The sequence below is a fragment of the Sciurus carolinensis genome, chromosome 3 (genome assembly GCF_902686445.1).
Source record: "Sciurus carolinensis chromosome 3, mSciCar1.2, whole genome shotgun sequence".
Taxonomy (NCBI): domain Eukaryota; kingdom Metazoa; phylum Chordata; class Mammalia; order Rodentia; family Sciuridae; genus Sciurus; species Sciurus carolinensis.
The window spans coordinates 119,192,352-119,220,097 of record NC_062215.1 but is presented as its reverse complement, the minus strand read 5'-3'; the positions used below and the strand labels follow the sequence as shown (position 1 = coordinate 119,220,097).

Sequence of the window (27,746 nt, the reverse complement as noted above, 5' to 3'; positions counted from 1 at the left end):
ATAAGAATATTGTTGAAATGGCTACAGTGAGGTCTGGGTGCAGAGGGACAGAGGTTTGGAGTTCAGGCAGGGTTAAGGTCAAAGAACAATTTTAATAGGAAAAACAAAATTGGAGCACAGAAGAGATGGCAGAGTTTGGTCAAGCACAGAAGAGATGGCAGAGTTTGGTCAAGCACAGAAGAGATGGCAGAGTTTGGTCAAAGCAGAGAATTTCAGTTGTGACCTTAGAGGCAAAGAAATTTAGAGTTGAAATCAATGAGATGAGTGTATTGATTTGGTGGTGGATATGTGAATGAAGACTCTTTGCCTTGAGTACTTTGGGAAAAGATGTAGAAAGATTACCTGTTGAGGCTGTAGTGGGAGATGAGATAAAAAAGGATTGAAACTTGGATTCAACAAATTATGTTGTCAGTGGAAATGGGAAGCAGCCCTTCGAATATTGTAATGAATTTTCATATATCTTGGACTTGGTAGTGCTGTGTGTGAACATATTGAATATAGTTCCTTGGTTTAATTGTGAAATATGAAGGAAAAAAGTCAGAAATACTCCCTGATGTGAGCATGCTAATTGAATTTCAAAACTTTTCTTTTTTTTGGGAGTGGGGCTGGAAATTGAATCTAGGGGCACTTAACCATTGAGCCACATCCCCAGTCCTTTTTCATATTTTACTTAGAGATAGGATCTCACTGAGTTGTTTAGGGCCTCACTAAGTTGCTGAGGTTGGCTTTGAACTCATGATCCTCCTGCCTCAGCCTCCTGAGCTGTTCGATTACAGGCATGCACCACCGTGCCTGGAAAAACTTTTCATTTTTCATAATAGAAATCAGATCAAGAAAGTATCTGGTCTTGTGGTAGAAGGTGTTTTGGAAGAGAATTGAATAAGAGGTCTGATCAGTGAGCAGGGATATGTAGTTGGCAACTTTTTATACTGACTTTGACCTTCCTAGTGTACTGGGTTTTATGTGATTCTCTGAAGAGGGATTGACAGTTGATGTAGGCTGCTTCTTTGTCATCAGCTTTCCGTCTGTCATACAAGCTAAAGCTTTAGCCATCAATGGAAGATCCTAGCCTCCTGTTTTAGTCACCAATTTAAATGGCCTGTGCCCCAAAATTCACTAGGGAATTTTGTAGACATCAATAGAACACTGGTTAAATGCTCATAACACATTGTATACAAGACACTGATATTGTCTTGACACTGATATTGACATTGGACTGTAAGCACCTTAAGGACAAGAAACACATTTTCATCAAATATTTCAGTTATATATGCCATTCACCCTCATAGCCACCTGTTTTGTTAAATGCTGGTGTTTTTCATGGTTGCAGGAAACTATATTGGTCAGATCAAGGAACGGACAGTGGGGTTCCTGCCAAGATTGCAAGTGCTAATATGGATGGTACATCTTTAAAAATTCTCTTCACTGGGAACCTTGAACACCTAGAGAATATCGCCCTTGACCTCAAGGAGCAGAAACTCTACTGGGCAGTCACCAGCAGAGGAGTGGTATGAGCTCCCTTGGTTCTTCCCTGCTGAGCTGGAGTGCTGATTCTGAGTGTGCTGAGTTGTCTGGCAACTTGACCAGTGTTTACTGCCCTTTCTCCCAATGACTTCCCCCACTTACTCAAATCTTGCCCTAGTTGAAGTCTGGCTCTTTGCAGTATGGATATAATAGTTCCTTATAGAATGCTATTCATTAATTCTATCCCCTCCCCAACTTTTGTTTTTGTTTTTCCTCAGGATAAATTAACTCCATTTGTCCTTTCATACTTGTCCTTTAGAGACATATATTTCATGTTTTAGTGATTTTAATGCTTTTCTTTGAAAATACTCTAGATTCTCCAACTGCGATGGGGGATAGGGGAAGAGACTGAGCAAGGTTCTGAGCTCAGCATTCTTTCTTAGCTACATGTTCTTCTCTAATGTCCAAATGTGGTTGATGCACGTGTGAAATTTCCTTTACTGGTAATTTTAAACTTCAAGATAAGAGTTCATTATATTCTTTAATGAGGAACCAGAATAATGAAGTTTCATTGAAATAGTACCTGACCTTCACTGCTATGCGCATGCAACTGAGCTGATGTGAGGCATATAGGAAGTGCTTGATAATAATAATTGATCAACTAATCACTGCTTTGGATGATGACTTGAATATGTTCCTTACTTTTTAAACAGTAGTCATTTCTGATCTTTGACACTGACGATCTCCATAATACTGTACAGTAGGTTTTCTTCTCAGTTCATTTTGTGTTCAGCAAGTGCCAACTTTATTCTTAATATGGACTTATAATGATGACAGACTTTGAGGATTAAAAAGAACTAGAGGCATGTGTGAAAGACTTTGCAGATTTGGATGCATGTGTACAATGATGAGGAAGCTCTGTCACTTGGCATAGTTTCTGCACACAGGTTAGCACCTGCCAGGCATGCTCGGCAGCTCCCTCCCTCCCCTTCCAGTTCCACACCTGCTCTACACTCCTGAATCTGTGATCTTGTGACTCTCCATCCTTTCTCCTGGGCAACTATCCTCACAGTACTCCCTTCACTAAGTCAACCTCAGCCTCTTCCCTTATATCCAGCCTATTTCTGCCACCTCCACATCCTGACTGTACTGTGGCCCCCATTACTGAACCCTGTTTGTGTGTTGGAGTCATGCTGCCTTCATAAGCCCACAGTCCACAAGTTTGATCTCTGTTCACTTGAGAACCCTGGGCTGGAGGGACAGCATTTGATACTCCAGCTGTGCTCCTCTAGCGAATCTGGTATAGTCACCAGCAACTCTTAGGTTCCCTGTGCTCTGGCCTCTGGAATGTTCAATAGTTTCTGGGGCACAGCCCCCTACCTCCCCTTGAAACTGCCAAGTTCCCTTGTCCAGTGAGGCAGTGAGTCAGACCTTGTTTCTCTCATACCCAGCTCAGGTCCTGGCACTTGGAAGGTTTTGGGGATGAAGTGAAAACAGTGGCATGTACATTTTGTTTTTCTCCAAGAAGCACGCTACTTGTCATTTCCCCTGAGGACTCCATTCTTATGGGTTCTTTTCCAGTTACCAAAGCCATAATAATAGCATTATCTGGCTCTCATCCACTCTTGCTGCCCTGTGATTTTGGGAAGGGGCACTTTTCCTATCCCTATTACTGAAATTGTTGGTGAACATGTTAAAGCCAGGGTCAGTCGACTCCTGTGTGATGGCTGATGTTAGACATTTCAGTGTATCCTTGACCAGAATATCACACTCAGGGGCTAGAGGTTTAGCCACCTTTTCTTCACCATGCTAGCTGAGAAAGCTAACTGACTTTGTTATCAATGAAATATTCAAAGTGATATTTGCCTGACCTCCTGCTCAGTCTAGTTTACGATGCTCCACTCAGACAACAGATAAGAAAAAGCACTACAAACCATAGAGGCCGTTTAAGTGTGAGGTATTACTGTTAGGAGAGTATTAGCTTCAAAATGTTCTTTGATTTCACTATGAATCAGTGAAACTAATGAGAATTGTGATTCTGTAGATTGAAAGAGGAAACGTGGATGGTACAGAGCGAATGATCCTGGTGCACCATCTTTCCCACCCGTGGGGAATTGCTGTCTATGATTCCTTTCTGTATTACACTGATGAGGAGTATGAGGTCATCGAAAGAGTTGACAAGGCCTCTGGGGCCAACAAAGTTGTCTTGAGAGATAATGTTCCAAATCTGAGGGGCCTTCAAGTTTATCACAGACGCAGTAAGTATTTGTCACTGCCAGGCCTTCATGGATGTGTGATGTAGATTCACACATCTATGCACTGGCATCTCTAAGCATCTGTCCACACACACATTGTCTGTGTGTGTAACATGCTTGTGAATGGAAATTACCCAGAACGTCTTTTAAAATGCTAACCATGCCTTAAGCATGGTTAAACATCATCTGGAAGACCAGATTGACTTCAGAGTAAATTTATTCCCATCCTTTTCCCATCACTTTTGGCTATTTGCTTTTGCTTTACAACCCTCCCTGACACATTATGTATTTATTTGTTTTATTGTCTGTGTTCCTTATCGGAATCTAACCTCTGTAAGGAGAGGCGTCTTGTCTGTTTTGTTTAGTTCTCTAGGTCCAGTAGCAAGAATAGAGAATATTTGTTGGATGACTGCTGGGAAAATGTTAATGGGGTAGAATCGTAAAGGGATTATTCTTAGATGTTGTCTATTTCATTATGTTTTTTTTCAGACATAATTTAGCTTTGGATTTGCCCCTGTAAATTGGTGTTATAATAGAGATTTTAAAAATAGTTGGGGTGTTTTATAGCTTTTAGTTTCTAACCAAAGATTGTGAATTTCTTTTCTGTCCTATAACCTAGTTTTGTCACTTGGTGTTTATTTTTCTTGCATGTGGAAAAATATGTTTTAAATATTCTTATTTAATATGTTTAAAACAAACATCCATCATATAGTTTATCATGTAATTAAACTAATATAATTTTAAGTGCTAGTGCATAGGTCAAGAGGGCAAAAGTGAATAGATTTGTATATTGACTTCTCTAATTCTTGCATGCTTTATGGAAGAAAAACAACTGATGCCCCATTTTCTAACTGCTGTGCAATAGTTGTAGTACTCTTTTAATATTTGTAGGTGTTATTGTATCAGCTGAAGTATCTCAATATTGTTTTTAGGCTTTTAACCCAAAAATATGTGTGTTATTAATTTTTATAATTAATCATTTGGTGACTGAGTTTTAAAAATTTGAATTGGAGTGACAAGTAGGTAGGATCAAAAGTTACAACCTGATTTTGATTTCATTTAGACATTGCTGGATCCTCAAATGGCTGTAGCAACAATGTGAATGCTTGTCAGCAGATTTGCCTGCCTGTACCAGGAGGGCTATTCTCCTGTGCCTGCGCCACTGGATTTAAACTCAATCCTGATAATCGGACCTGTTCTCCATATAAGTCTTTCATTGTTGTTTCGATGCTGTCTGCAATCAGAGGCTTTAGCTTGGAATTGTCAGATCATTCGGAGGCCATGGTGCCAGTGGCCGGCCAAGGTATGCCAACTCAGAAATAAGACTTAACTATATCTGAGGCCAAGCTGAATCTTGGTACCATAAAAGCATTTCTTCAGGTTTATGTTCAGCACATGATGAAGCTTGTCTTTTCCTTTAAGTAGCCTGACTGAGCCTAGAGTGGTTTATAAACTTTAATGTGTATCAGCATCATCTGGAGAGGACTGTCAAACATAGATCAGAACCTATTCCTAGATTTTTGAGTTAGTAGTCTGGGGTTTGGATATTAATATGTATTCCTAATTGGTTCCCAGTGCATGCAGAGGTTGCTGGTTCCTGAGGACCATGACCTAGAGCAATGAGAATGTAGCATGAGTGCAAGAAGTGTTTCAGGGTTGGTGTTCAGAACAGTGCTCTATTTCCGACTGTTAATGGAGATTTAGGATAGAGGGCACACGACTATTTAATATAGTATTGAAATAGTCTGAGATCTGATTGATTAGTATATATTTGGTGAATTGAAGTAAGAGTTCACAATACAATTCTCTCCTTAATAACATATTTTTGTTGCTCTTTAAACAGCAAAGATTCAGAGTTTGCTTGTAAGCTCTGAATGTATACAATGATAATGTGACTCCTAGATGAACCAAGTTTTGCAGGTGTACATTACCACAAGAGGAATTAAGAGTTTAGGACAGTCACAAGGCACAAGTAGGAATAGAGGAATTGAGGATAGGAAGGAAAGAGAAAGGACGAAGGGCACAGAGGGGTAGGAGACATGGTCAGTGCAGATAGAAAGGTGAAGGACGCAGACACACCTGGCACCTGCTTCATGCTCATGTTTCCCTGCTATCATGACTCATCTTTGTCTTTTTGTTTCTAAAAAGTTGTGGATCTAATTTATCATCTTGTAAAGATACTAAAACATCAATAGTTTTTGTCTTCCCACTTTTCATTTTGGAAAATCTCAAACAGAAAAATTGAAAGACAGGTAGAGTAGACTTTCTGATACCTGACATCAAAATTTAACAGTTGTTAATGTTTCATCACATCTGAGTTTTCAGTCTCTCTGTGTATGCATGTGTGTGCACACACACTTAGACACACATTTTTATGAATCTTTTGGAAGTGAATTTCAGGTATCAGGTCTCATGACAATTTTTCCCAGTCTACTTCAGCTTACAGCTCCAACGGGCATTATTATCTGATATTTACATTCATTATTTGTCCAGTTGACCTCAAAATGTTGTATATAGGTGTTGTTTTATTCTAGCCAAGATCTAACCCAGAGTTATGCACTGCGCTTAGAATGTCTCTTTATTTTCCTTTAATCTGGAAAAATTCCTCCTAGTTTTTTTTATGTAATATTAATTTTTTTTTAAAAAAAAGAGATAGATCTATTATTGTTTTTAGAATTCTGCATGAAGAATTTGTCTGTTTTCTTAGGTCATTTCATCTGTCACTCAATTCGTACCCTGCATTTCCCATCAAATGGAAGTTAGCTCTAGTTGCTTGACTACATTGAGGTTAAAAACATTTGGCAGTACTTGATAGGGGGTACTGTGTACTTGACTTGGAATCTTATTAGGAAGACCACAATGTCATCTTGTCCTGCTTGTAACTCCACTTAAGTTTAATTGCTTGGTTAAGTTGGTCACCCCAAATCCCTACTTTATAAAGGTATATTCTCCCTTTTCAATTTCTATGAAATCTATGGAGTTATGTTTTGGTCCTGTGAATATCTTGGTCCCCAGCATCTTTACCCATTGTTTTTAGCAGCCATTGATGATTTGTAGCTGCAATGATTATTTCAACGGGGATTACAAATGGTGATTTTCTCATTCTATCATTCCTTTACATTCCTAGATAATATTCTATAAAGGGAAGTTCCCATCCTAGTTTATCTTTTATTTTAATATTTTTTTTTAGTTGTGGACAGACACAATAGCTTTATTTTATTTATTTTTATATGGGACTGAGAATTGAACCCAGTGCCTCACACGTGTGAGGCAAGCGCTCTGTCACTAAGCTACAAATCCAGCTCCCCAGTTTGTCTTTTAAAAAAACATATTATCCCTGTGGACTCAAGTTTCAGTTTTTAAAAATTAGTGTGTTTTAGTCAATTACATAATTGATCTTTGGTTGCTCTGATCCATCCATTTTGGCTGGGGAAAGTCTCTTCCAGTGACTCCTTGTTTTTTGACACAATCCCATTGGTGTTTGAGTGATTCCTTGCTTCTTGGTACAGTAAGATATTCCAGGCTCATGTCTGTCCCAAACCTGCAATCATGTCCCAAACCTATAATCAGTCCTTTTTCTCAGGAGCTGGAGCTCCTTGCTATTGGAAATATTATTCAGAAGCCAAGATTTGGATGGTAAGTATACTTGTTATAGCTGGTAAACAAATAGTTTTGTCTCCTAACAAGTGGGATGGTTAGGGCAGGGAGTTGGGAATGGGGGGTTGAGAGGAAGGGTGGGTGTTTAAAAGCACTATTTCCAGCTAGAGCATTGTCTGAAGATCTTTTCCTAAATGTTCTAGGGCGAAATGTGCTACATGTGGATGTTGATGTGGCCTCTGGCTTTATTTACTGGTGTGATTTTAGCAGCTCTGTGGCATCTTATAATGCAATCCGTAGAATCAAACCAGATGGGTCTTCTTTTACAAACATCATTACATACGGGATAGGAGGAAATGGAGTCCGTGGCATTGCGGTGGATTGGGTGGCAGGTACGTAAGCTATAGAGTGATTTTATTGAAAAATTTTTTGTGTTTGCCTCTCTGTCATCTAATGCTGAGGAGTTTAACCTAACTACAAGTGATATTGATTTATTTTTCTAGATAATCTTTGAGGTCATTTGAGATAAATTGTATGTTTAGACTAATCTGTATGTTTATTAAATAAATGATAAGGTGTTTTAGTTGACAGACCCATTAGGTTAACCATCTAATTTTCTATTATTCTATTATTAGCACAATCAAAACTGCAGGCAAAAATGACTAGAAATGTTAAATTATGTGAATCTGTGTTTTTCATACTTAGATTTTATACTTATTCCTGAATCAGAAATGTCTAAATTTTCAAAGAAAAAGGGATATTAACTATAATGCAAATCATAAAACGAAGTTCATATTTTAAAGCCAAGCAATTTTAGTTGAAATTATTAATTGCTCTTCCTGTTAATGTATAAAAGTCTTTTTGGTCCTTAGGTACTTCTGTTAGCAGTTTGTTGGTATGCCTGGTGCAGTATACATTAACTTAATTGTATTGATTTATACACTTATGTTTGAATTACCACACCTTTTTACTGATACTCTGGGAAATGGATGTGTTACAATTTTTTGGAGTATAATCCAATTCTAGTCAAAATAGGTATCAATGTGTGTTATCAAGCTTGGTAAGTAGGCAACCCTTAGAAATATTAACATCTATTATGAAAATCTAGGTCTATAAGAAAGCTTATTGCAAATAGTAAATATGGTAGTATAGTTAAGTAAGGCTTTAACTGAGTTCCTAACTACCATTTCTATTTCTGAGACTACAGATAAAGCAGGGTCAGCAAACTATGGATGGTAGAATAAATATAGCCTACTGCATCTTTTTGCAAATAAAGTCTTATTGTAACAGAGCTATGCTCATTCATTTTTATACATGCAGTCTATGGCTGCTTTCATGTTTCAATGGCAGAGTTGAGTACTTGTGAAAGAAACCAAATACATTGCAGAGCCTAAAATATTTTTTATCTGGCCCTGTTGGAAAAAAGTTTGGGAATTCTGGATTAAAGGATTGGAGATATCTCTCTCTCTCTCTCTCTCTCTCTCTCTCTCTCTCTCTCTCTCTCACACACACACACACACACACACACACACACACACACACACATACCCCTAAAGTAGAGCTAGGTAATGAAAAAAAGATACCAGTAACATATTTAATATTGGCTTGATTTCTTGAGAGTGTTTTGGGTCAGATACAGGAACAAAATATGTATGCCTTGGTAAGCAGTATTGATAATTCAACAACAGATTTTAAACTACATGGAATCAATAATTTGGTATCACTCCCTACTCATGGTACTATCTTCACACGTTTGTTGTTTATTCTAGTGTTTATATTGTGCTGTAACACTCAAAGGGAAGGGACCATGATTTGGTGGCTTTTAGAAGGTCCATGGAATAAGAACAACTACATTCATTAGAAAGGCTAGAAAAATACCTCATGCTACTCATAAACACAGAGAGACTTCCATAATATTCATAGCAACAGGAGGTGCTGACAGCTGTCCCTCTATGCTTCTTTTGTCATGTCAAAGTAGAATTAACTGCCATGATAATGTGTATTTAAGTATATTGAAGTGGGTGTTAAAAATTCAGTGCTTCAGGTAGAAGAGGAAGGAGGTTCTGGAAAATATACCTTTTGGTAGAAAGTAAGTTAGGACATTTGCTATGAATTCTAGTCTGCTTTAGAAGCTGAAGATGGGCACCTTCTCTCTAAATTTGAAGATCTTTTAGTTCGTAAGAGTAAGTGCTTATTTTTCTAAGCCTACCCTGAAATATTTATTTATTATCTTGGAAATGATAGCATTTACTGACCCTAACTTTAACTTTACATATTTTGTCCTGAATTTGAAAAGGTCTTCCCTTCCCTTTTTCTTCTCAGTTTTCCATTCATTAGCATCCTCTTCTATTTTCCTTTAGGAAACCTTTACTTCACCAATGCCTTTGTGTTTGAAACACTGATTGAAGTGCTGCGGATCAATACCACCTACCGCCGTGTTCTCCTGAAGGTCACAGTAGACATGCCTAGGCATATCGTTGTAGACCCCAAGAACAGATACCTCTTTTGGGCTGACTATGGGCAGAAACCAAAGATCGAACGCTCTTTTCTTGACTGTACCAATAGAACTGTACTTGTCTCAGAGGGCATCGTCACACCACGGGGCTTGGCAGTGGACCACAGCAATGGCTTTATTTATTGGGTTGATGATTCTTTAGATATAATTGCAAGGATCCATCTTGATGGAGGGGAATCCGAAGTGGTTCGTTACGGCAGTCGTTACCCTACTCCTTATGGTATCACTGTTTTTGGAAATTCTATCATATGGGTAGATAGGAATTTGAAAAAAATCTTCCAAGCTAGCAAGGAACCGGAGAACACTGAGCCACCAACAGTGATAAGAGACAATATCAACTGGCTAAGAGATGTAACCATCTTTGATGAGAATGTCCAGCCCCGGACACCAGTGGAGGTCAACAACAACCCTTGCTTGGAAAATAATGGTGGGTGCTCTCATTTCTGCTTTGCTATGCCTGATTTGCCTACTCCAAAATGTGGCTGTGCCTTTGGGACCTTGGAACATGATGGCAAGAGCTGTGCCATTTCAACAGAAAATTTCCTCATTTTTGCCTTGGATGATTCTTTGAGAAGTCTACACTTTGACCCTGAAGACCACAGTCCACCCTTCCAAGCAATAAATGTGGAAAAAACTGCCATTGCTCTGGACTATGACAGTGTAAATAATAGAATCTACTTCACACAAAAGTTAGACTCTGAACATGGCCAGATTTCCTTTGTCAGCCTGTACTCAGGGATCCATTCTCCAACTGTCGTTGCTTCGGGTAAGTGCACTGTAACTGGAGTTTATCTCAGATGTAGATAAAACAGGGTCAACATGCATGAATGAATTTTTTCTTTTTTCTTTTTTTTTAAAATTTCTTTGGTGATGCTGGGGATCAAAGCCAGGGCCTCAACGTATTGAACTATAGCTCCAGACTGTTTCTATTTTTTTTTTTTAATTTTGAGACAGGGCCTTGTTAAATTTCCAAGGCTGGTCTTGAGTTTGTAATCCTCCTGTCTCAGTCTCTGTAGTATCTGAGGTTACAGGTTTGCACCTCTGCACCTGGCCCTAGTATTTTTAGTTCATAGTAAGATTCTGACATCTTCATGTGTGTTTGTGTCTCTCTGCTGGTGTGTGTCCAGATGTAGGGACTGCTGATGGCATTGCCTTTGATTGGATCAATAGAAGAATTTATTACAGTGACTACCACAACCAGACCATTAGTTCCATGGCTGAAGATGGATCTAAGCGCACCGTGATAGCCCGCGTTTCAAAACCAAGAGCCATTGTGTTAGATCCTTGCCGAGGGTATGTCATGGCCTTCTTTGCTGTATTTTTGTCTGCTGTTTTCTGGAGGAAGTGGGGCCAGAAATTGTTTTATGTGCATAGAGAGCCAATATCTTAAGGGTTTATAATCCTGTGACTATGGATAGAAAGGTAGAAGAGCCTTAAGTGGTTCTTACCTGGAAAGGGGAGTTCCGAGTTCATCCCTGTGGGAGGAAAGTTGGCAGCATCCTAGGAGATCAATGCTCATCCCTTTTGGGCAAGTCGTGTGGCTAGCAATGAAGTAGGTTCCTTCCCTTACCCCATATTAATGGCAATTTGTAATTAAAGATTACTACTATTTTGAAAAGGACTGTGAGATTCCTGGAACTAATCATGACTTCTTCTTTTGGATGACTAGGTACATGTACTGGACTGACTGGGGCACTAATGCCAAAATCGAGAGAGCCACCCTGGGAGGAAACTTCCGGGTCCCTATTGTGAACACCAGCCTGGTTTGGCCCAATGGACTTACTCTGGACTATGAGACAGACCTTCTGTATTGGGCGGATGCTAGTCTGTATGTGTCTCTCCTTATTCATGTGGAGTTGAGAAAAGGGGCTCTTCCTCCTACTTCCAAAGCAGAGAGATTTGCTTAATGTGATGAAAATGTAATTTGATAGAAAGTTATTTCCAAAACATAGAATCATAGTTTTTGGAACTATATGATATTCTAACTTGATGAATATATTCTATATTATGTTCTATCTGTGAAAATTTATCTTTATTGTAAGATTGAATAATTATGAGCTAAAAGACATCTAAAGATATATCACTAAATGTATGTATAATTTCAACTTTAATTGCAAATGTAACTACTCAATTTATGATCAAAAGATTCTAGGTAACTATTAGAAAATATTTTTTTACTTTTTATTTTTGGTACTGGGGATTGAACCCAGGGGTGTTTAACACTGAGCCTCATCTGCAGCCCTTTTTGTTTTTTGTTTTTGTCTTGCTAGGTTGTTAGGGCCTCGCTGAATTACTAAGGCTGGCTTTGGATTGCAGTCCTCCTTCTTCAGCCTCCTGAGCCTCTGGGATTACAGGCATGCACCAACATGCCTGACATGAATGACTTTTACATCTACATTGATATTAAATTTTTCCCTGAGCTTTATCATTCAGTGTCTTTGAAAACATGATCTTCTTTGGTTTTTGACTTTTGGCCATCTTCTCAAGTTCTCCTTTTCCTCTGGCATGCTTTTTCTCAGCAAATTTCATAATGTTTTCCTTATACATTTTGTCAAGTCTAATTTTGTATGTAGTTTGTCCAAATAACCCCAAATGTCTCACATTCCAGTCATCCTAATAGTTGAAGGATGAAATGATTTTTTTTTTTTTAATGTGAATGTTGTTCACCTGTCAGGAATTTTTAACTTCTCTTGAGTATTTCCTCATGAATTTGGTCTTGTCATGTCCAGAGTTCAAAATCTAAATCTTTCCTTCATTTTTTCATTTAAAACAAAACTGCTAATTTTCTCATTTGAATGGTTTTGTTATGATTTAGATCATAAGTACCTCAAAGTACTCAATAAATGTCAAGTTGAGAAAGTCACCAAGGGACTGGGCAGGACAAAGAGTGAACATTATTTTGGGAGTCTACAGAGTGCTCCCGACCAAGTTCCATGCATGACTTGCATCTTTTCGTATTGCTCTCTTGTTTTTAATGCCAGCTTGATTCCTTTTGTCGTCTCTTATAGTTTGTATTCATCTCTGGAGTCAATAATATGGGTAGGCCATTGTTTGGTAAGCGAATAAGGCCTCCCATCATCAAAAGAAGCATTTCCAGCTGCCATATACCCCACTTGAAAAGACAGTTGGGGGTGTGTGTAAATGAATGCCTGGGCCTAACCATTATGTTTCCACATTTCAGCAATTTCTTGCTTTTTTCCCTCTCCACTTCAGGCAGAGGATTGAGCGCAGCACTCTCACTGGCATGGACCGTGAAGTCATTGTCAGCACAGCCTTTCATTCTTTCGGCTTGACCCTCTACGGCCAGTTTATTTACTGGACCGACTTCTACACAAAAAAAATTTACCGAGCTAACAAATATGATGGGTCAGGTCTGATGGCAATGACCCCAAGTCTGCCTGTCCGGCCTAAGGGTATTTCCACTGTGAGGAAGAACGAACAGCAGCAGTGCAGCAATCCTTGCGATCAGTTTAACGGAGGCTGCAGCCACATCTGTGCACCAGGTAAGGTGCTGCCTGCCAAGATGAAAACATGGAGAATAATCATAGTAAACTCAGCTGGCAAGGGAGGCCGCAGGAATGTTCATCTCTAAGAAGAAGAGAAAAGATCCTTGATTTCAAGGTGATTTGTGAAATAGATGGGGTTATATTTTGAGAGAAAGACCTCGTGAGGTTTCTTTTCTACACAGAGACATCCGATGACCGTGTTTTAAATGCAAGCTCAGTGGAGGTAGAAAATGCGGGCTTTGGCTATCCCACTTCATGGCTTGCAGAGGAAACTCCATAAATAAACTTATTTTTCTTATAAAAAGATACGATTTTTCTGCGTAGGAAGTATTGTTTGTAGTGTGAAGTATTTCTGATGATTTTTCAGGGTGAGATATGTGTTTCATGGAGTTTTTTAAAGAACAAAAGGCACACAAATATGTGTCTTTTGATACCATTGCCTTGTAAATCTTGCTGAGAAAAGAGAAACATTGTTATTGCAGATGTGAGATAGTTGTTTGAAGATTAAAGTGAATTAGCACATTTATTAGAAATTGGTTGTTGTCATTCTTAACGGAAGAGTGACTTGAAATATGGTTGAAAGGCTAAGGGGTAGTATTTCGTGTCCGAGCTGTTGCAGATGCTGTTCTGGAGGATACCCTGAATGTTTGCTGCACTAATCCTGTGCTTCTTCTGGGAACCAGGTCCCAATGGAGCAGAGTGCCAGTGTCCACATGAGGGTCAATGGTATCTAGCCAATGATAATAAACACTGCATCGTGGACACAGGAGCCCGGTGTGATGAATCCCATTTCACCTGCTTTAACGGGCACTGCATCTCCGAGCAGTGGAAATGTGATAACGACAATGACTGTGGTGATGGCAGTGATGAGCTGGAAATGGTCTGTGGTGAGTTGGACTCCCGGTGCTTTTCTTAGGCACTAAGGACATCTTTATGACAGGTGCTTGGAGTAGAATCCTGCTGTGTGTGAATGAGATTGAAATTAGCGCCTGTGAATTCTGTCAGAGCTGAAAACATTGACTCTGATAACCCAGAGTGCGTTCTGTTAAATTGTCTCTGGAGTGGTCAAGCAAAAGCACTGGATTAAAATCCCGGCTGTGCCATTTATAATCTGTATAGCCCTGGAAAAGTTATTTGCTTCAGACAACTCATCTGTAAAATGCAGCAATTACTAGGGTTCTTGTGAAGGACAAGAGAGCCATATTAAGAATGCTTAGCATAAGGTGTGATGCTTATCAAGCATGACAGCATGAGACCAAGAGATCTGATAGGTGATTGTTATTTTATTAATTATAATAGTCCAAAATTCATTAATGCAATACTTGTACTGAAGTCACTCCCAGTCCTCCTCAGCTGTCATTTGAATGAAATGAGTAAGACAGTGGAACTCTCTCAGGGAGTTCAAAGGTTGGGTACCTTTTCATAACAGACCATGTAAGGGCTTGGAGTTTTTTTTTTTCTTCCCCAAATAAACTGCATTTGAATGCTTTTCTGTGATTGACATAAACTTTTAAATTGAGATCATAGAAAAATGGAGTGATTTTGATTTTTGCTTGCAATACTTTGTGTAAAAAGAGCATTCACCATATTTTTGCTTAATCTGACGAAAGTGTTATCTCGCTTTGCATGCAGTCCGATTTGCAGCCATTTTTGCCTGGGAAGGTAAACTCAGAGTCCATTTTATTTAATTGTACTGTTTAAGAAATTAGAATGATGCTTTCATCCAGAGGTTTTCTTTTGATGCTCCCCCACCCCCAGCATTTCACACCTGCCAGCCAACGGCCTTCACCTGTACCAACGGGCGATGTGTCCAATATCGTTATCGCTGTGATTACTATGACGACTGTGGGGACAATAGTGATGAGGCCGGGTGCCTGTTCAGGAACTGCAACGACACCACAGAGTTTACCTGTACTAACGGGAGGTGCATACCTCTTGAGTTTGTCTGCAATGGCATAAATAACTGCCATGATAATGGCACTTCAGATGAGAGAAATTGCCGTAAGTCTATCTCCAGTACTTCCTGTGTTTCTGAATGTCAAGTCTTAGATCACGGGAGTTGAAATTTTTACATAAAAACAAAGGCTTTCTAAAACACAGTTTCCCTTTCATAAAGTCACTAAATGCTGTAAACCACAGCTATACCTCTTTTTCATTCACTTAAATTGGTGGATCCATACAATAGTTGCATATTTTAATCTTGAATATTTTGTCCATGATTTACAGATCTGTGAGATTACAAATCCTCTTGATAAAATTTTTGTTGGTTTTAAAACATTTTTCCAAGAGTTACTGACAAAAATTATTGCCTAAGTGTATTGTGGTTAATGTTTGTTATGGTTTGGTTATGAGTTGTCCCCCAAAAGCTCACAGACATTGTCTTGGGACAATGCAAGAAGGTTCAAAGGAGAAATGATTGGGTTGTGAGAGTCCTAACCCAAACAGTGATTTAATCCTCTGATGGGGATTAATTGAGTGGTAACTGAAGTGGTAGTGTGTGACTAGAGGAGGTGGGAATTGGGACGTGGCTTTGGGGTATATATTTTGTATCTGGAGAGTGGAGTATCTCTCTCTCTCTCTCACTCTCTCTCTCTCTGCTTCCTGATCTCATGGGAGCTGCTCCCCTCTGCCATGATGTTCTGCCTCACCTCAAACCCCAAGGAATGGAACCAGCCTTCTATGGACTAAGACCTCTGAAACCATGAGCCCTCAAATAAACTTTACCTCCTCTATAATTGTACTGGTCAGATCATTTAGTCACAGCAGTGAAAAAGCTGACTAAAACAATGTTTGTTGTGCAAAAAGTTATATTGTATCATGTTGACTAAAATAGTTTTCCTCTTTAGTTTTTCTAGGAAATAGCTTTTATATTGAATTGATTTTTGAATTGTACCTTAGCATCTTAGGAAGACAAAAGATCCAGAATTATTTTTAGTTTGACTTTTATAAACTGGTTTTGTGACTTTGTAGATAAGAGCTACACTACACACTAGTGTATTTATTTGGGTCTGCATTCTGCTCAAATTAAGATTCAAGCAAGGGCTGAGGTTGTGGCTCAGTGGTAGAGAACTTGCCTAGCACATGTGAGGCACTGGGTTTGATCCTCAGCACCACATAAAAATAAGTAAATACAATAAAGGTATTGTGTTAATCTACAACTAAAAAATACTAAAAAAAAAAAAAATTCAAGTAAGATCTGCCCATTGATTTTGATTGTTGAAAAAGTGACATAATCACTTTTATGTCACAACATTCTCATCCTTTTTGTCCCTGATTTGTTAGAAAAATTGGGGGATTTTTCCTGATAAATAGCCCACATTCTGGATTTGACTACTCCTATAATTGATCCATTGAATTAGTTTTAATCCTCTTATTTCCTGTGAATGGAGTTTAGATGTAGAGGTTTATTTGTGTTGGGTTCCACTCTGGTTAGGAGTGCTTGCTGGGGAAGCTGTGAATTTCTTGTTACATCACATCAGGAGGCATAGGACCTTTGTCTCACTCCACATGGCAGTATACTCCGGTGTCATCCTGAGTCTGCCCTTAACAAATTCCCATCAAATTCTCACCCAGTGCTTTTAGCACCCACGAGTGGTTGTTGCATAAATCAATTATGTTACAAAGTGGACATTTTAAAATTCTATTATACCCTCCACATTTATTCACTGAAGTTCTTTAAAAATAAATTTCCTTTATCAATCATTTAATGGTGATTACAATCTGCAGGGGAAATAATTCTTTCCATTTGTCAGTTTTCAGAGTAAGGAGTTGGTGATCAGTGAGCACTAAGTTTATGTTTGTTTACTATTATTGAATTCATGGATATTTACATATTTGATGAGTTTAAATAACAATGTCCACATTTATTCTTTTTGGTGTCTGATTGTCCTACTTAGGTCAGTGGAAGTCCTATGAAGTTGGTCCTCTGTCCTTTGATGTGACTCCATTTGGTCTTATGTGGTGTAGTCTTGTTTTGTTCAGTACATTTCCTGTCCCATTCCTTCAATTAGCCTCTTATCCAAGGAGATGTCATCCTTTTTTTGGTATTTAGACATATTCACAGTGTTAAGTGACCATTCCTACTGAATTTTCATTGTCTGTAGGCCTATTCAGTGGACAGAACTGGCAAATGCAGTTTTTAAGAAAAAAATATTATATTGGAATTTATCATTTAAATTTAAGATTATAGGTTGTTCACTTAATAGATTTATAAATACATCCTTTCTCTTGTGCTTAAAATCTTGATTCCTAATGACATTAACATGTTATTGTTTCCTTTATTCTACAATAATTTTGAAATGTCTAATAATTTCAAGATTATTACAAACACAGAAATAATTCTATAACAATAAATATATGCAAGGTCTTTCTTATTCTTAGATTATGCCCCACCATGACATTTGGTCAATATACTGCTTTTAAACACATTCAAATTATTTTCTTTGTAAGGTTCTTGTATCAACTTCTTTTACAATTAGCCTCCTTAGTATTTTTGTCAGATTTTAAGAATCACTTTTCTTTTTTCACCTTGATTACTTTGCTTTTGTCTGTACAAAATAATGTACATAGCTCCAAAGTTAAAACTATGACAAGCTACATTTACAAAAGTTTTCTATTTTGTCATAGCTACCCTTACCCTTCTTAATCTTTCCATAGGGGTGACAATGTTCATTAGTTTATTTTTTATTATAATTGTTTTTTTAATAGAAACATCTCTCTCTCTCTTTCTCTCTCTGTGTGTGTCCACACACACACACATACACATACATGCTGAGCACCCCAATCCAAATATCTCAAATTTGAAAAGCTCCAAAATTAGAAATTTTTGAGTGCTGATATGAACTGCAAGTAGAAAATTCCACATCATGAATTGTATGAAGCTGCCTCAGGCTATCATTTGAAAACATAAATGAATTTATTGTTTAGATGTTGGGTCCCATCCCCAATATCTCTCATTATATATATGCAGATATTCCAAAATCCAAAAAATGTCTGAAACACTTGTTGTCACAAGCATTTCTGAAAAGGGACACTCAACCTGTATCATCACCTTTTTTTTTCCCCCAAAAGGTAGCCTTCTATTTTGAATCATGCTTTCTTACTGTTAACAATATACCCTGAAGATCATACTGCCATTGTATATCCACATATAAATCATTATTTTTATAACTATGTATTGCTTCATTGTGTGGATATGCCATAGTCTGAGTTGGGCCTTTTGTTGATATGATTAAATACAGAAAACAATTTAAATTATAAATCCACCTGTCCTCCTCAGCTCTCTATTCGCATCAGCTGGAAGTATCTCTTCACTAGAGAATCTGTAGGTTAACATCAGTGTCAGGGACCATACTTCTCTAATAGCTTTGAAATTACCTTCCAGTGATGTGAGGTCTGCATTGGGTCTGCTAGCATAGACAGTGTTGATACTATATATTTGGTGGATATGTTCCAAATGTTTATCTGGTTGTTTTTTTCAAGCTGATCGCACTTGTCAGTCTGGATACACAAAATGTCAGAGTACGAATATTTGTATTCCTCGAATTTACTTGTGTGATGGTGACAATGACTGTGGAGATATGAGTGATGAGAACCCCACTTATTGCAGTGAGTATGATAAAGCTGCTTCTCTTCCTGATTCCAGGGGTGCACATCTTGAGCTGAAGCAAAGATAGAACCTGGGCATCTATGCTAGTTTCAGTTATCATCTCAAGTTCAGTTTGTAAGCAGATGCAGAAGGCAGTTGCTGTGGGATGTGAGTGGAGGAGCATGAGAAGCCCCTTCCCTTGATGCCCTATCTGAATGCCCAGACCCCAAATATTTCCAGAGACCTTTACAACTGGAGAGTCATATCTCCTAGTGTTGAAGTCTTTTTGTCTTCAAGAGCTCCAGACAGGATTTGCATATTAAACACCTACTATTTAGTCATAATATGATGATAGTGGCCATTAGTAACTGAAAATATTTTTATATCCTTTTAATATTTGAATTTCAGAAAACTTTATTTAGCACTTTGGTTCATTAAGAAAATTTCACATATATATTTGAAATTATGTATATATATACATATATGTGTATATATATGTATATATATCTCAAATTAGAAGGTCTTTCTTATGCTTGATAGTATCACTTTGAGACTGTTTGTGTAAACAGATGTATACTCTAAGAATTTAGTAATTGCTTTTCCCTGCAATGGGTACATGTACTTAAACTCTGGTCACTGATCCTTTCCCAAGCAAACCACAAGACAATAATTTTTCAGTAGGCTCAGATAGAAATCAATTGTAAAATTCAGGGTGCAGCCACCAGAGAGGGCTCAGCAGATTGGTGTTATTGCTCACCTTTTGGGGACCTTGTTTCCCTAACAATATTTCCCTGGCAAATCATCAAACATCTTGGGACAAAGCAAGGGAGCCTTGTAGAGAAGAATTACAAGACTTGATTCAGGTTTGTGCCTCTGTATTAGAGAGTACCTCTGATAGGGTCACCTAAGTTAACTTGAGAAGAGAATCAATGTTCAAACATAGGCAGACTCTCCTACTTTCTTAGATAAAAGTTCTGAATTAAAAAAATGAAGATGATAAATTTACTAATAGAATCATGCTCTAACATTGTTAAGACGTGTGCGGAATGAACTCAGATAATGTCACATTACTTTTATTTATTTCAATATAATTTGTTTAATTTTGTACTCCAGCAGAAAAATACAACTAGTGTATTTTACATGATTTTTTATTTCATATATCACAAAGATAGTTCTTTGGTATTTCTATCAAATAGAATTTATATTTTGGATTTCGGGAATCTGGAACAGAAATTCTGGGAAACTGGGGCAGTATTGCCTTCTATCATCTCCAGTATTCCTCCCTCCCCATGCGAAGCTCATACAAAAGCCCATTTCCCAGGCCCCAGCCTCCGTTTCTCTGCAGCTGTTACACGGTTCAGACGTACAGGCAGATTGCTAAGGCTGATGGGTCCCCACTGTGCTTGCTCACACCTGCTGTCTTCTTTCCCTCCCCCAGCCACTCATACATGCAGCAGCAGTGAGTTCCAGTGCACGTCTCCTCGGCGCTGTATTCCTCACCACTGGTACTGTGATGAAGAAGCAGATTGTCTCGATGGCTCTGATGAACCTGCCTCTTGTGGTAAGAGAGTAAGCAAGTTTGAAAGCATGATGATGTAGCTAGAGAGCTCCTGTCTCTTGCAACCACTTCACATGCAGAGTAGGGTCGTTGTAGGTTGTGAGTTCTCCACACTACTGCTCCCAGTTGGGATGCCAAAACAGCTCTACAGATGTTCATTAAAGACCTGTGTAGGTTGCTGACCAGAATATGGAATTTGCTGGTAGATGCTGATAAAATGAGATTAAGGCTCCTAATACAGTACCTGTTGTAGTTGTTGAATTTTTGTTGACTCTCAATTGGAACTTCTGAATTTGGCTGAGTTCTGGCTCATAAGACTGTGGGAGAAGGCAAAAATGATTGGACTCTTCACATAGTGCACACACACACACACACACACACACTCAGAAGGGGCACACCATAGGCACACAGACTCTTTGTTTTGTGTCTGTGCAGCTTTTGGGGTGAAGTTTCCTGGTCACCTGAGCTTCCCAAGAACTTTGAGGGACCCTCTTGTATTCCTGGAAGCAGTTATGCCTTGTTTGCATTTGGAGATAGTTGTTTACCTTTGCAAATTCTAATCTACATCCATGCACATTGTTTTACATAATTGTAGACATCTAAAGATACAAGTTCTACATTGCTCTTCTAATCTGTTGATAAATCATATTGTTATATAAGTGATCAAACTATGACTGTGGGCCAGTTGTCTGTCTTTATAGACACAGTTTTATTAGACTGCAGCCACATATTGCCCACGGTTGCTTTCCTGCACAGTGACAATATCAAATAGGTTTGACAGAGACCATGTAGCCTGCAAGCCTGAAATATTTACTCTTTGGTTGAGAGAACGTTTACTCACCCTTTTATGGTTTCATACTCCCTTTTTATGACATTGGTTATATTATCATTGGGTTAACTGCCTCTTAATAAAGCATTGAGTTTACTTTTTTCCCTATTATTAATATTATTATGGTGAAACCCATCACATATAGAACTTTTTATTTGGGGGATATTTTCTTTGGGCTGCTAGCATAGTTTTACAGTAAATGCAGGTTGTCTTCTATCTGTCTTTACTCTGAGGTGTGATTTCTGTGGTTGATGGTTGAATAGTATCCAGAGCTCCTTGCCAGGTTTCCCCCACCCCAACACAGAAAACAAAGGGCACGTAGTGTTTTGAGGATCTGTAAAGGAAATGATATTTGTTAGGTGTGTACAGTAGCCACTCTTTTTACTAGGACTGTTTCTTAACTCTTTTTAGCACACCACGAGCGAACATGCTCAGGTAATGAGTTCAAATGTGATGGTGGCAGATGTATCCCGAAAGAATGGATCTGTGATGGCGACAACGACTGTGGGGACATGAGTGACGAAGATGAGAGGCACCACTGTGGTAAGTGAGGCCAGTCACTTCCTCTGCAGAGTGGCATTCCAGGGACCAGTATAGTTGTTCTTCGGGGTTTGGAGGATCTGATTGTCAGGCACATTGTTGCTTAAGTGACTGCACTCTCAGAGAATACTGCAATTACTTGTTTTCAGTGGATCGTGGAACACCCATTCTTTTATCAGGAAAGCTGGAAGTTCTTATCCGAGGTGTCTTAACAGGGTGTCTTTCCATAAGAACAGTGTTTTCCTGATGCTTGTGTTTGACGGTGGCCCCATACATAATGACTCTGGGGGTGGTCCACAGCTCTGGGAATGCACTTTCTACTGAGGTGGGTGGCTAGCAGTTGCTCAGGGACTGTAGCAACCACTCTATCCCTTCCTTCTTTCTATGCATCAGCAACGGGTTTGGGTAACATTCTTTTAATCTGCAGACATTAACAATTCTGTATCTGCACCTCTTCTGATAACTCTTATTGACACATCTTTCCTGTTCACACTTATTCTACTTGAGGTAGCTGCTATAATGTATTGGAGAAGCATTTTGGAGAAAAACGATCTGAGTTTGAAGCCCTAGCTCACTCTTCTAGTTCTCAGACTTGAACCATCTAGTTAACCATTTTAAGCTTAAATTTTCTCATCTGTATAATTGTCATAAAAAATACCTATCTCACTCGTGGGGTCTGGTGGTGCACACCTGTAATCCCTTGGGAGGCTGTTGCAGGAGGATGGAAAGCAACTTATTGAGACCTTTTCTCAAAAAATAGAAAGAACTGGGGATGTGGCTCGGTGGTAGAGCACTACTGGGTTCAATCCCCAGTACCAAAAACAACAAAAATGAAACAAGAAAACCCAACAAAAACAAAACAAAAACCTCTCTCACTTTGTATTTATAATACTGTTTATAAACTAAAAAATATTATGAAAACATGAAGGTATTTGATCCAATTAATACAATGGGAGAGAATTTTTGAAGCCTAAGGGAAAAAATAAGATCTCGTGTTAATTTTAGGGAAAACTAGGTGAGGTGTTTTATTTTGTTGATTTCTTTTGAAATATTCAGAGTCTAAAGCAATTAAAATGGAACTTTTGGAGGTACTTACATGATATTATTACTGTAGCAATGTGACCTGTCTTCCTGTTTTCCTCTCATTTTCTTTCATCCTTCAGAGTGTTAAGTACCATAAGCAAGAGAATGGACTATTCATAGTGAGTCGTCATCTGATTCTTGTGTGCTTTGGTTTCAGAGATTCAGAATTGCTCCAGTTCTGAGTTTTTCTGTGTAAATAACAAACCTCCAGCCAGGAAGTGCATCCCCCAGTCCTGGGTCTGTGATGGCGATGCGGACTGTGCTGATGCCTTTGATGAACATCAGAACTGCACCAGGAGATCTTGCTCTGGAGATGAATTCACCTGCAGTAATGGACTGTGCATCCCACAAACATTCAGGTGAACTGGGGATTAAAAAATTTCCTAGAAATCTCAAATACCTGAGTGTCAGGGCTGACTTATCCATGAAGCACAGCAGCCTAGGGCCCACAGCACTTTTCAGTTGTCCAAGAAGATGTTAGAATTCCTTTGAAATGAAAAAAAAAAAAAAAAAAAGAATAACGTTGTTTAAAGAGAGCACTTTAACATATAATATTAACATATCTGCCTTTATATCAATGTGGTCATCTAACATCATTTTAAATAATTTTATGGATAAAGGGGCCCACGAAGGCAAAAGTGTGTAGCACCCTTGAAGGTCATAACATAGACTTGCACAGAGGTAGGGAGATGAATGCAGTGGGCTTGATGTAAGAAAGTTCTTTCAAACCAATGACCCTCTTCATTTTCTACTTGGAGTAAAGGCATGGGAGCAAGAAATATTTCACTTTCCTGTCTCAGCTATAAGAAAAATAACAGTGCAGGCATGATGATAAATGGAGCTTGGCACTTAGCTAAGGGTCAAGGAGACAACAGGGAGAGGTAGGTGGGGGGAACTGAGACGTGTGTTCTAGCTGAAGATGCAAACATGGTTCAGCATGCAGGAGTGCCCAGAGGGCCAGACCTTCTGATGTTCTTTTTAAAGGAAAAGTTGGAAATCTGGATTTTCATGCAAAATATTCTGACTTTGAATGCTTCCCCCAAATTTTTAAATTCTTAAAACACTGTTTGGGTCAAACTGATTGAGCTCATAGCTTGTCAGTTTGGGGGACCACTCCTGTAATGTTCTATTGTGTTTCTTAGCACTTTTTTCAAATGCACCACTTCAAATGATTTATATTTTCTTAATGCCCTAACTCTTGTCACCCCCATTTAGCAAATCTTTGGATATAAAGGGAAGGGTAATCCTGATGGACAAGAAAAGTAGTAAGAGCATTAATAAAAATAGGGGAGCCCGGGAAGGGGTTTATTCAAGGGCAGGGGAGGTGAATTTGATGTTGTAAGTTTGATAAAGTAAAAATATGTCCTAGGCATTTGGTCACATGGAATGGGAGCTAAGAAAGCTATTGCATGTGCCAAGGATGGTTAAAGGCCACACAGGCATATTGAGAGCTTCAGAACTGTCAGCTCACATCCTGCTGGGGAAGGAGATGGCAAGTTAGAGGAAGCAGGCACAGGATTGGAGCAACAGAATTTCTGGGGCTATTTACTTTAGTGGCAGATGTCCATCAACAGGTGCCGAGGTGCATCTGGGATACAGTGTGGTGTAAATCGCATGTTTATGATGGGGTCCTGGAGAAGAAGAGAAGGTTAAGTCATGTGCTGTGAGGGCTGCAAATGATGCAGGGGCTTAAGATGATGAGCAAAGATTAGAAATGATTAAAGTAGATGAATAGTAGATAGAAAATGTACTGTATGGGGTGACTGACTCATCCCCTGATGAGGCCCAAGTGGACATTGACAAATGGCGTAGTTTCTGCATTGACAATTGGGAGATATTCAAGAGTGGAGAACTGTTTCATGTTGTAGTGAAAGTACAATTAATAAGCTTTGTTTGTATTTAACTGATGTAGATAAAATCTGTGGATTTTTTAAAATAGTGAAATGAATCTTCTTTTATCCATATTTTCTCTCTACTTGCTCAAGAGTTCTATTGTTATACTTCTCTTTGGTTCTGAATTTAGTAAATAGTTCATCTTATCAGTTTTAGGTTTAAGTATATTCTGAAAATCGAGGCATAAGATCTAAGGAATAGAATTCTAGAAGAGCTTAATTTTGGTCAGACTCTGGGTGTTTTCCCTCCCTTTCTGAGTGTTTTGAACTCTGCCTTTGTTCTTTGATCTTCTAGCTGACTTATCTTGCCTGAAAGTCTTCTGCTTCATTCATCTTTCCTTTCCTTCTCCCCATTCCTTCTTCCCTCCTGCCCTCATTCCCTTCCCTTCTCCTCTCTCTCCCTTTCTATGTTATTTTTTTCTCCCTTGAAATTTCTGAACTGCTTTTGCCCAGGATGTGGCAAAACAGAACAGGAAAAATGACAACAGTAATGACAACAACCAAAAAAACCAAAACCAAAACCAAAACCAAAACTCCCATATGCCTGGAAACCTGTGGTATAGGGTTTAAAATAACTTCATGTTCTGTGTGTCTGGAGCACCATTAGCCTCCAAGTGCCCTGTTAATGTGCATCCTCTTACTTGCTTGGCAGAATGTGGCTCTCCTATTTGGCACACTGGATGGGATTATTTTTCCTATTGACTTTTCCTCCTTGGCTTGTTACTGATGCTGCTGGAGAACCTGCCTAAGACTGCCTTTTGAGCAGCTTGCTAGATTAATGACATGCAATTGTGCCTAAAATTCTGGTGATTTGCTCATCTTGCTGACTTTTGCCCCCTCTTGAACTGGAAATAAACTAGAGAGAGGAAGGCATTGGTGCATCAAAGCACTCAGAAATGAGTTGAATAGCTCCCAGAAGACCAAGTGAGGCTGAGCCAGTGTGCTGTGGTCATGGCTTTCTTCATAGGTCCACATATACATTGTGGTGTTAATCATATTGGCAGTGCCCTGAGTCTGTGGATTGCAACTGTGATTAACAGAGCTGATTGTAGGTTATTTGTAAAATTGATCACATTCACCTTTGGTGCCTTTTAAGGTCTTACAATATTGTGCCTCCAGCTTCTGGGCCTTCCATAGTAAATAATTGTGAGCATTGTCAAAGTTAGCTTTGTCTGTCCTTAGCCCAAATTCCTTGTGAGTTTGCTATTGTCAGCAGAACTCCCTTTAGTAATCATGACTTTTATGGGATCTAGGAATAGTGTAGAGATGAAAGAACAGTTTGATTCACAGAACTTGAGGAAACCATATGGACCTCATGTCTGGGAATGTGAGGTCCCCAAATAACTTCTAGGACTACAACATGTCTTCTTCCTTTGTTAGTATTTACGTTAATCTACTAATTTTACCTCTTTTCTAGCACCAAAAACCAACCCATATCTCATAATAGATGACTGTGAAATTACGGAAGGATAGAAGGGACAGGACTGCCAGTGCAAATATGACTCCAGTTGGAGGATAATGCATTCTTAGAGAACACACCCAGTGGTCTTAACCTTTATAGTACATAGTACTCACCCTGAGAGTTTCCGCTTGGTATGGGTACTTCTGTCATGGGGATGTTGGCAGTGCAAATAAGCTATCTTATTAGCTAAGGAATATTCATTAATCTGTCAACCAGGGGAAAACATGAATATGGTTATTTTTAAAAGCTTTAGATCCACATTTCTCATGTTGTGCAAATACCAAGTGTTTTGGGTGAGGAAGATGAAGATTCCTGGGGGGAAGAGGACCAAGGCATTGGCCGTCAGTTATTGAAATGGTGAAGCGGGAGCTGGCATTCAGGTGGATAGAGGAAGAAGCCCTTGGATGAGAGTTGAGACTGGTCAGCCACTCTGGGTCCTCTCACACAGGTGTGATCGGCGCAACGACTGTGGTGACTATAGTGACGAGAGGGACTGCTCCTACCCCACCTGCCAGGAGAGTCAGTTTACCTGTCAGAACGGGCGCTGCATTAGAAACGCCTTTGTCTGTGATGAGGAGAATGACTGTGGGGACGAATCTGATGAGCTGGAGCACCTGTGCCACACCCCAGAAGCCACATGCCCACCTCATCAGTTCAAATGTGACAATGGGCACTGCGTCGAGATGGTGAAGGTCTGCAACCACCTGGATGACTGTTCCGACAACAGCGACGAGAAAGGCTGTGGTGAGTACAGCAGAAGACTTGGCAGAAGGGAAGGGGCTGATGGCTTGGTGTGGATTCTCAGTCCTTCGAGACTGGCCAGGACCTTACCATCTGCCTTCTGTGTACACATTTCCAAAAGGTCACTGTTGCTTCTGAATCAGAAGGCCAAGATTTCTTGGCATACAAGGCAGACACACAAACATTTTTGGGGAGCTAATTCTTTAGTTAAGCAACCATTAGAGAGAACAGAAGATGAACAAATATTCAGGCCATTTTTTTTAAGAGCACTGATGAATAAGGTCCCCAATAATGGACAGTGTTGATTGTCTTTGGACCCTTGGAATGACTTGTTGCCTGAAGTGTCCCTCTGCTAGGACTGCATAGTTGGCTCTTCGGTTTTGTCCTCAGGTGGATGAATGGGAGAGTTTTAATCTCCTCCTCACCCCTCCACCCTAAGTAAACCAGTCGAGAATTTATAAAGTGGGTACTGTTTGCTTAGCAGCATCTTGAATTCCTGTCTGTGGTGTTTAATCATGGTAGCGTTGTTTTGTGTATGCAAGCATTATCTCTGTGATAAAAAAAAATGCTTTGAAGGAAAGGTCATATCTTTTCTTTGATTTTGTTTTCTTCTGCTGATTCACTATTCATTGCTCATAAAATGCATCACCTAGTTGACCCAAAAGTTAAGCACTAGACAGAGAAACTCAGAAAGTGCTATAGAAATTTAGAGAAGGG

The 27,746-nt window shown here is 39.1% G+C and overlaps 1 protein-coding gene across 2 annotated transcripts in view; it reads left to right on the top strand.

Annotated features, from left to right (window-relative positions):
* Positions 1-27,746, top strand: part of Lrp2 (LDL receptor related protein 2) — a 192,046-nt gene that overhangs the window by 114,003 nt on the left and 50,297 nt on the right. For both annotated transcript variants that reach the window (XM_047547019.1, XM_047547018.1), the window contains exons 35-49: positions 1,331-1,508; positions 3,509-3,722; positions 4,783-5,022; positions 7,520-7,708; positions 9,677-10,597; positions 10,959-11,124; positions 11,501-11,659; positions 13,045-13,334; positions 14,021-14,224; positions 15,096-15,338; positions 18,819-18,944; positions 20,363-20,485; positions 21,723-21,854; positions 23,092-23,293; positions 26,737-27,032. In XM_047547019.1, the coding sequence (XP_047402975.1) occupies positions 1,331-1,508; positions 3,509-3,722; positions 4,783-5,022; positions 7,520-7,708; positions 9,677-10,597; positions 10,959-11,124; positions 11,501-11,659; positions 13,045-13,334; positions 14,021-14,224; positions 15,096-15,338; positions 18,819-18,944; positions 20,363-20,485; positions 21,723-21,854; positions 23,092-23,293; positions 26,737-27,032 (3,683 nt within the window). The remainder of the gene's footprint in view (positions 1-1,330; positions 1,509-3,508; positions 3,723-4,782; positions 5,023-7,519; positions 7,709-9,676; positions 10,598-10,958; positions 11,125-11,500; positions 11,660-13,044; positions 13,335-14,020; positions 14,225-15,095; positions 15,339-18,818; positions 18,945-20,362; positions 20,486-21,722; positions 21,855-23,091; positions 23,294-26,736; positions 27,033-27,746) is intronic.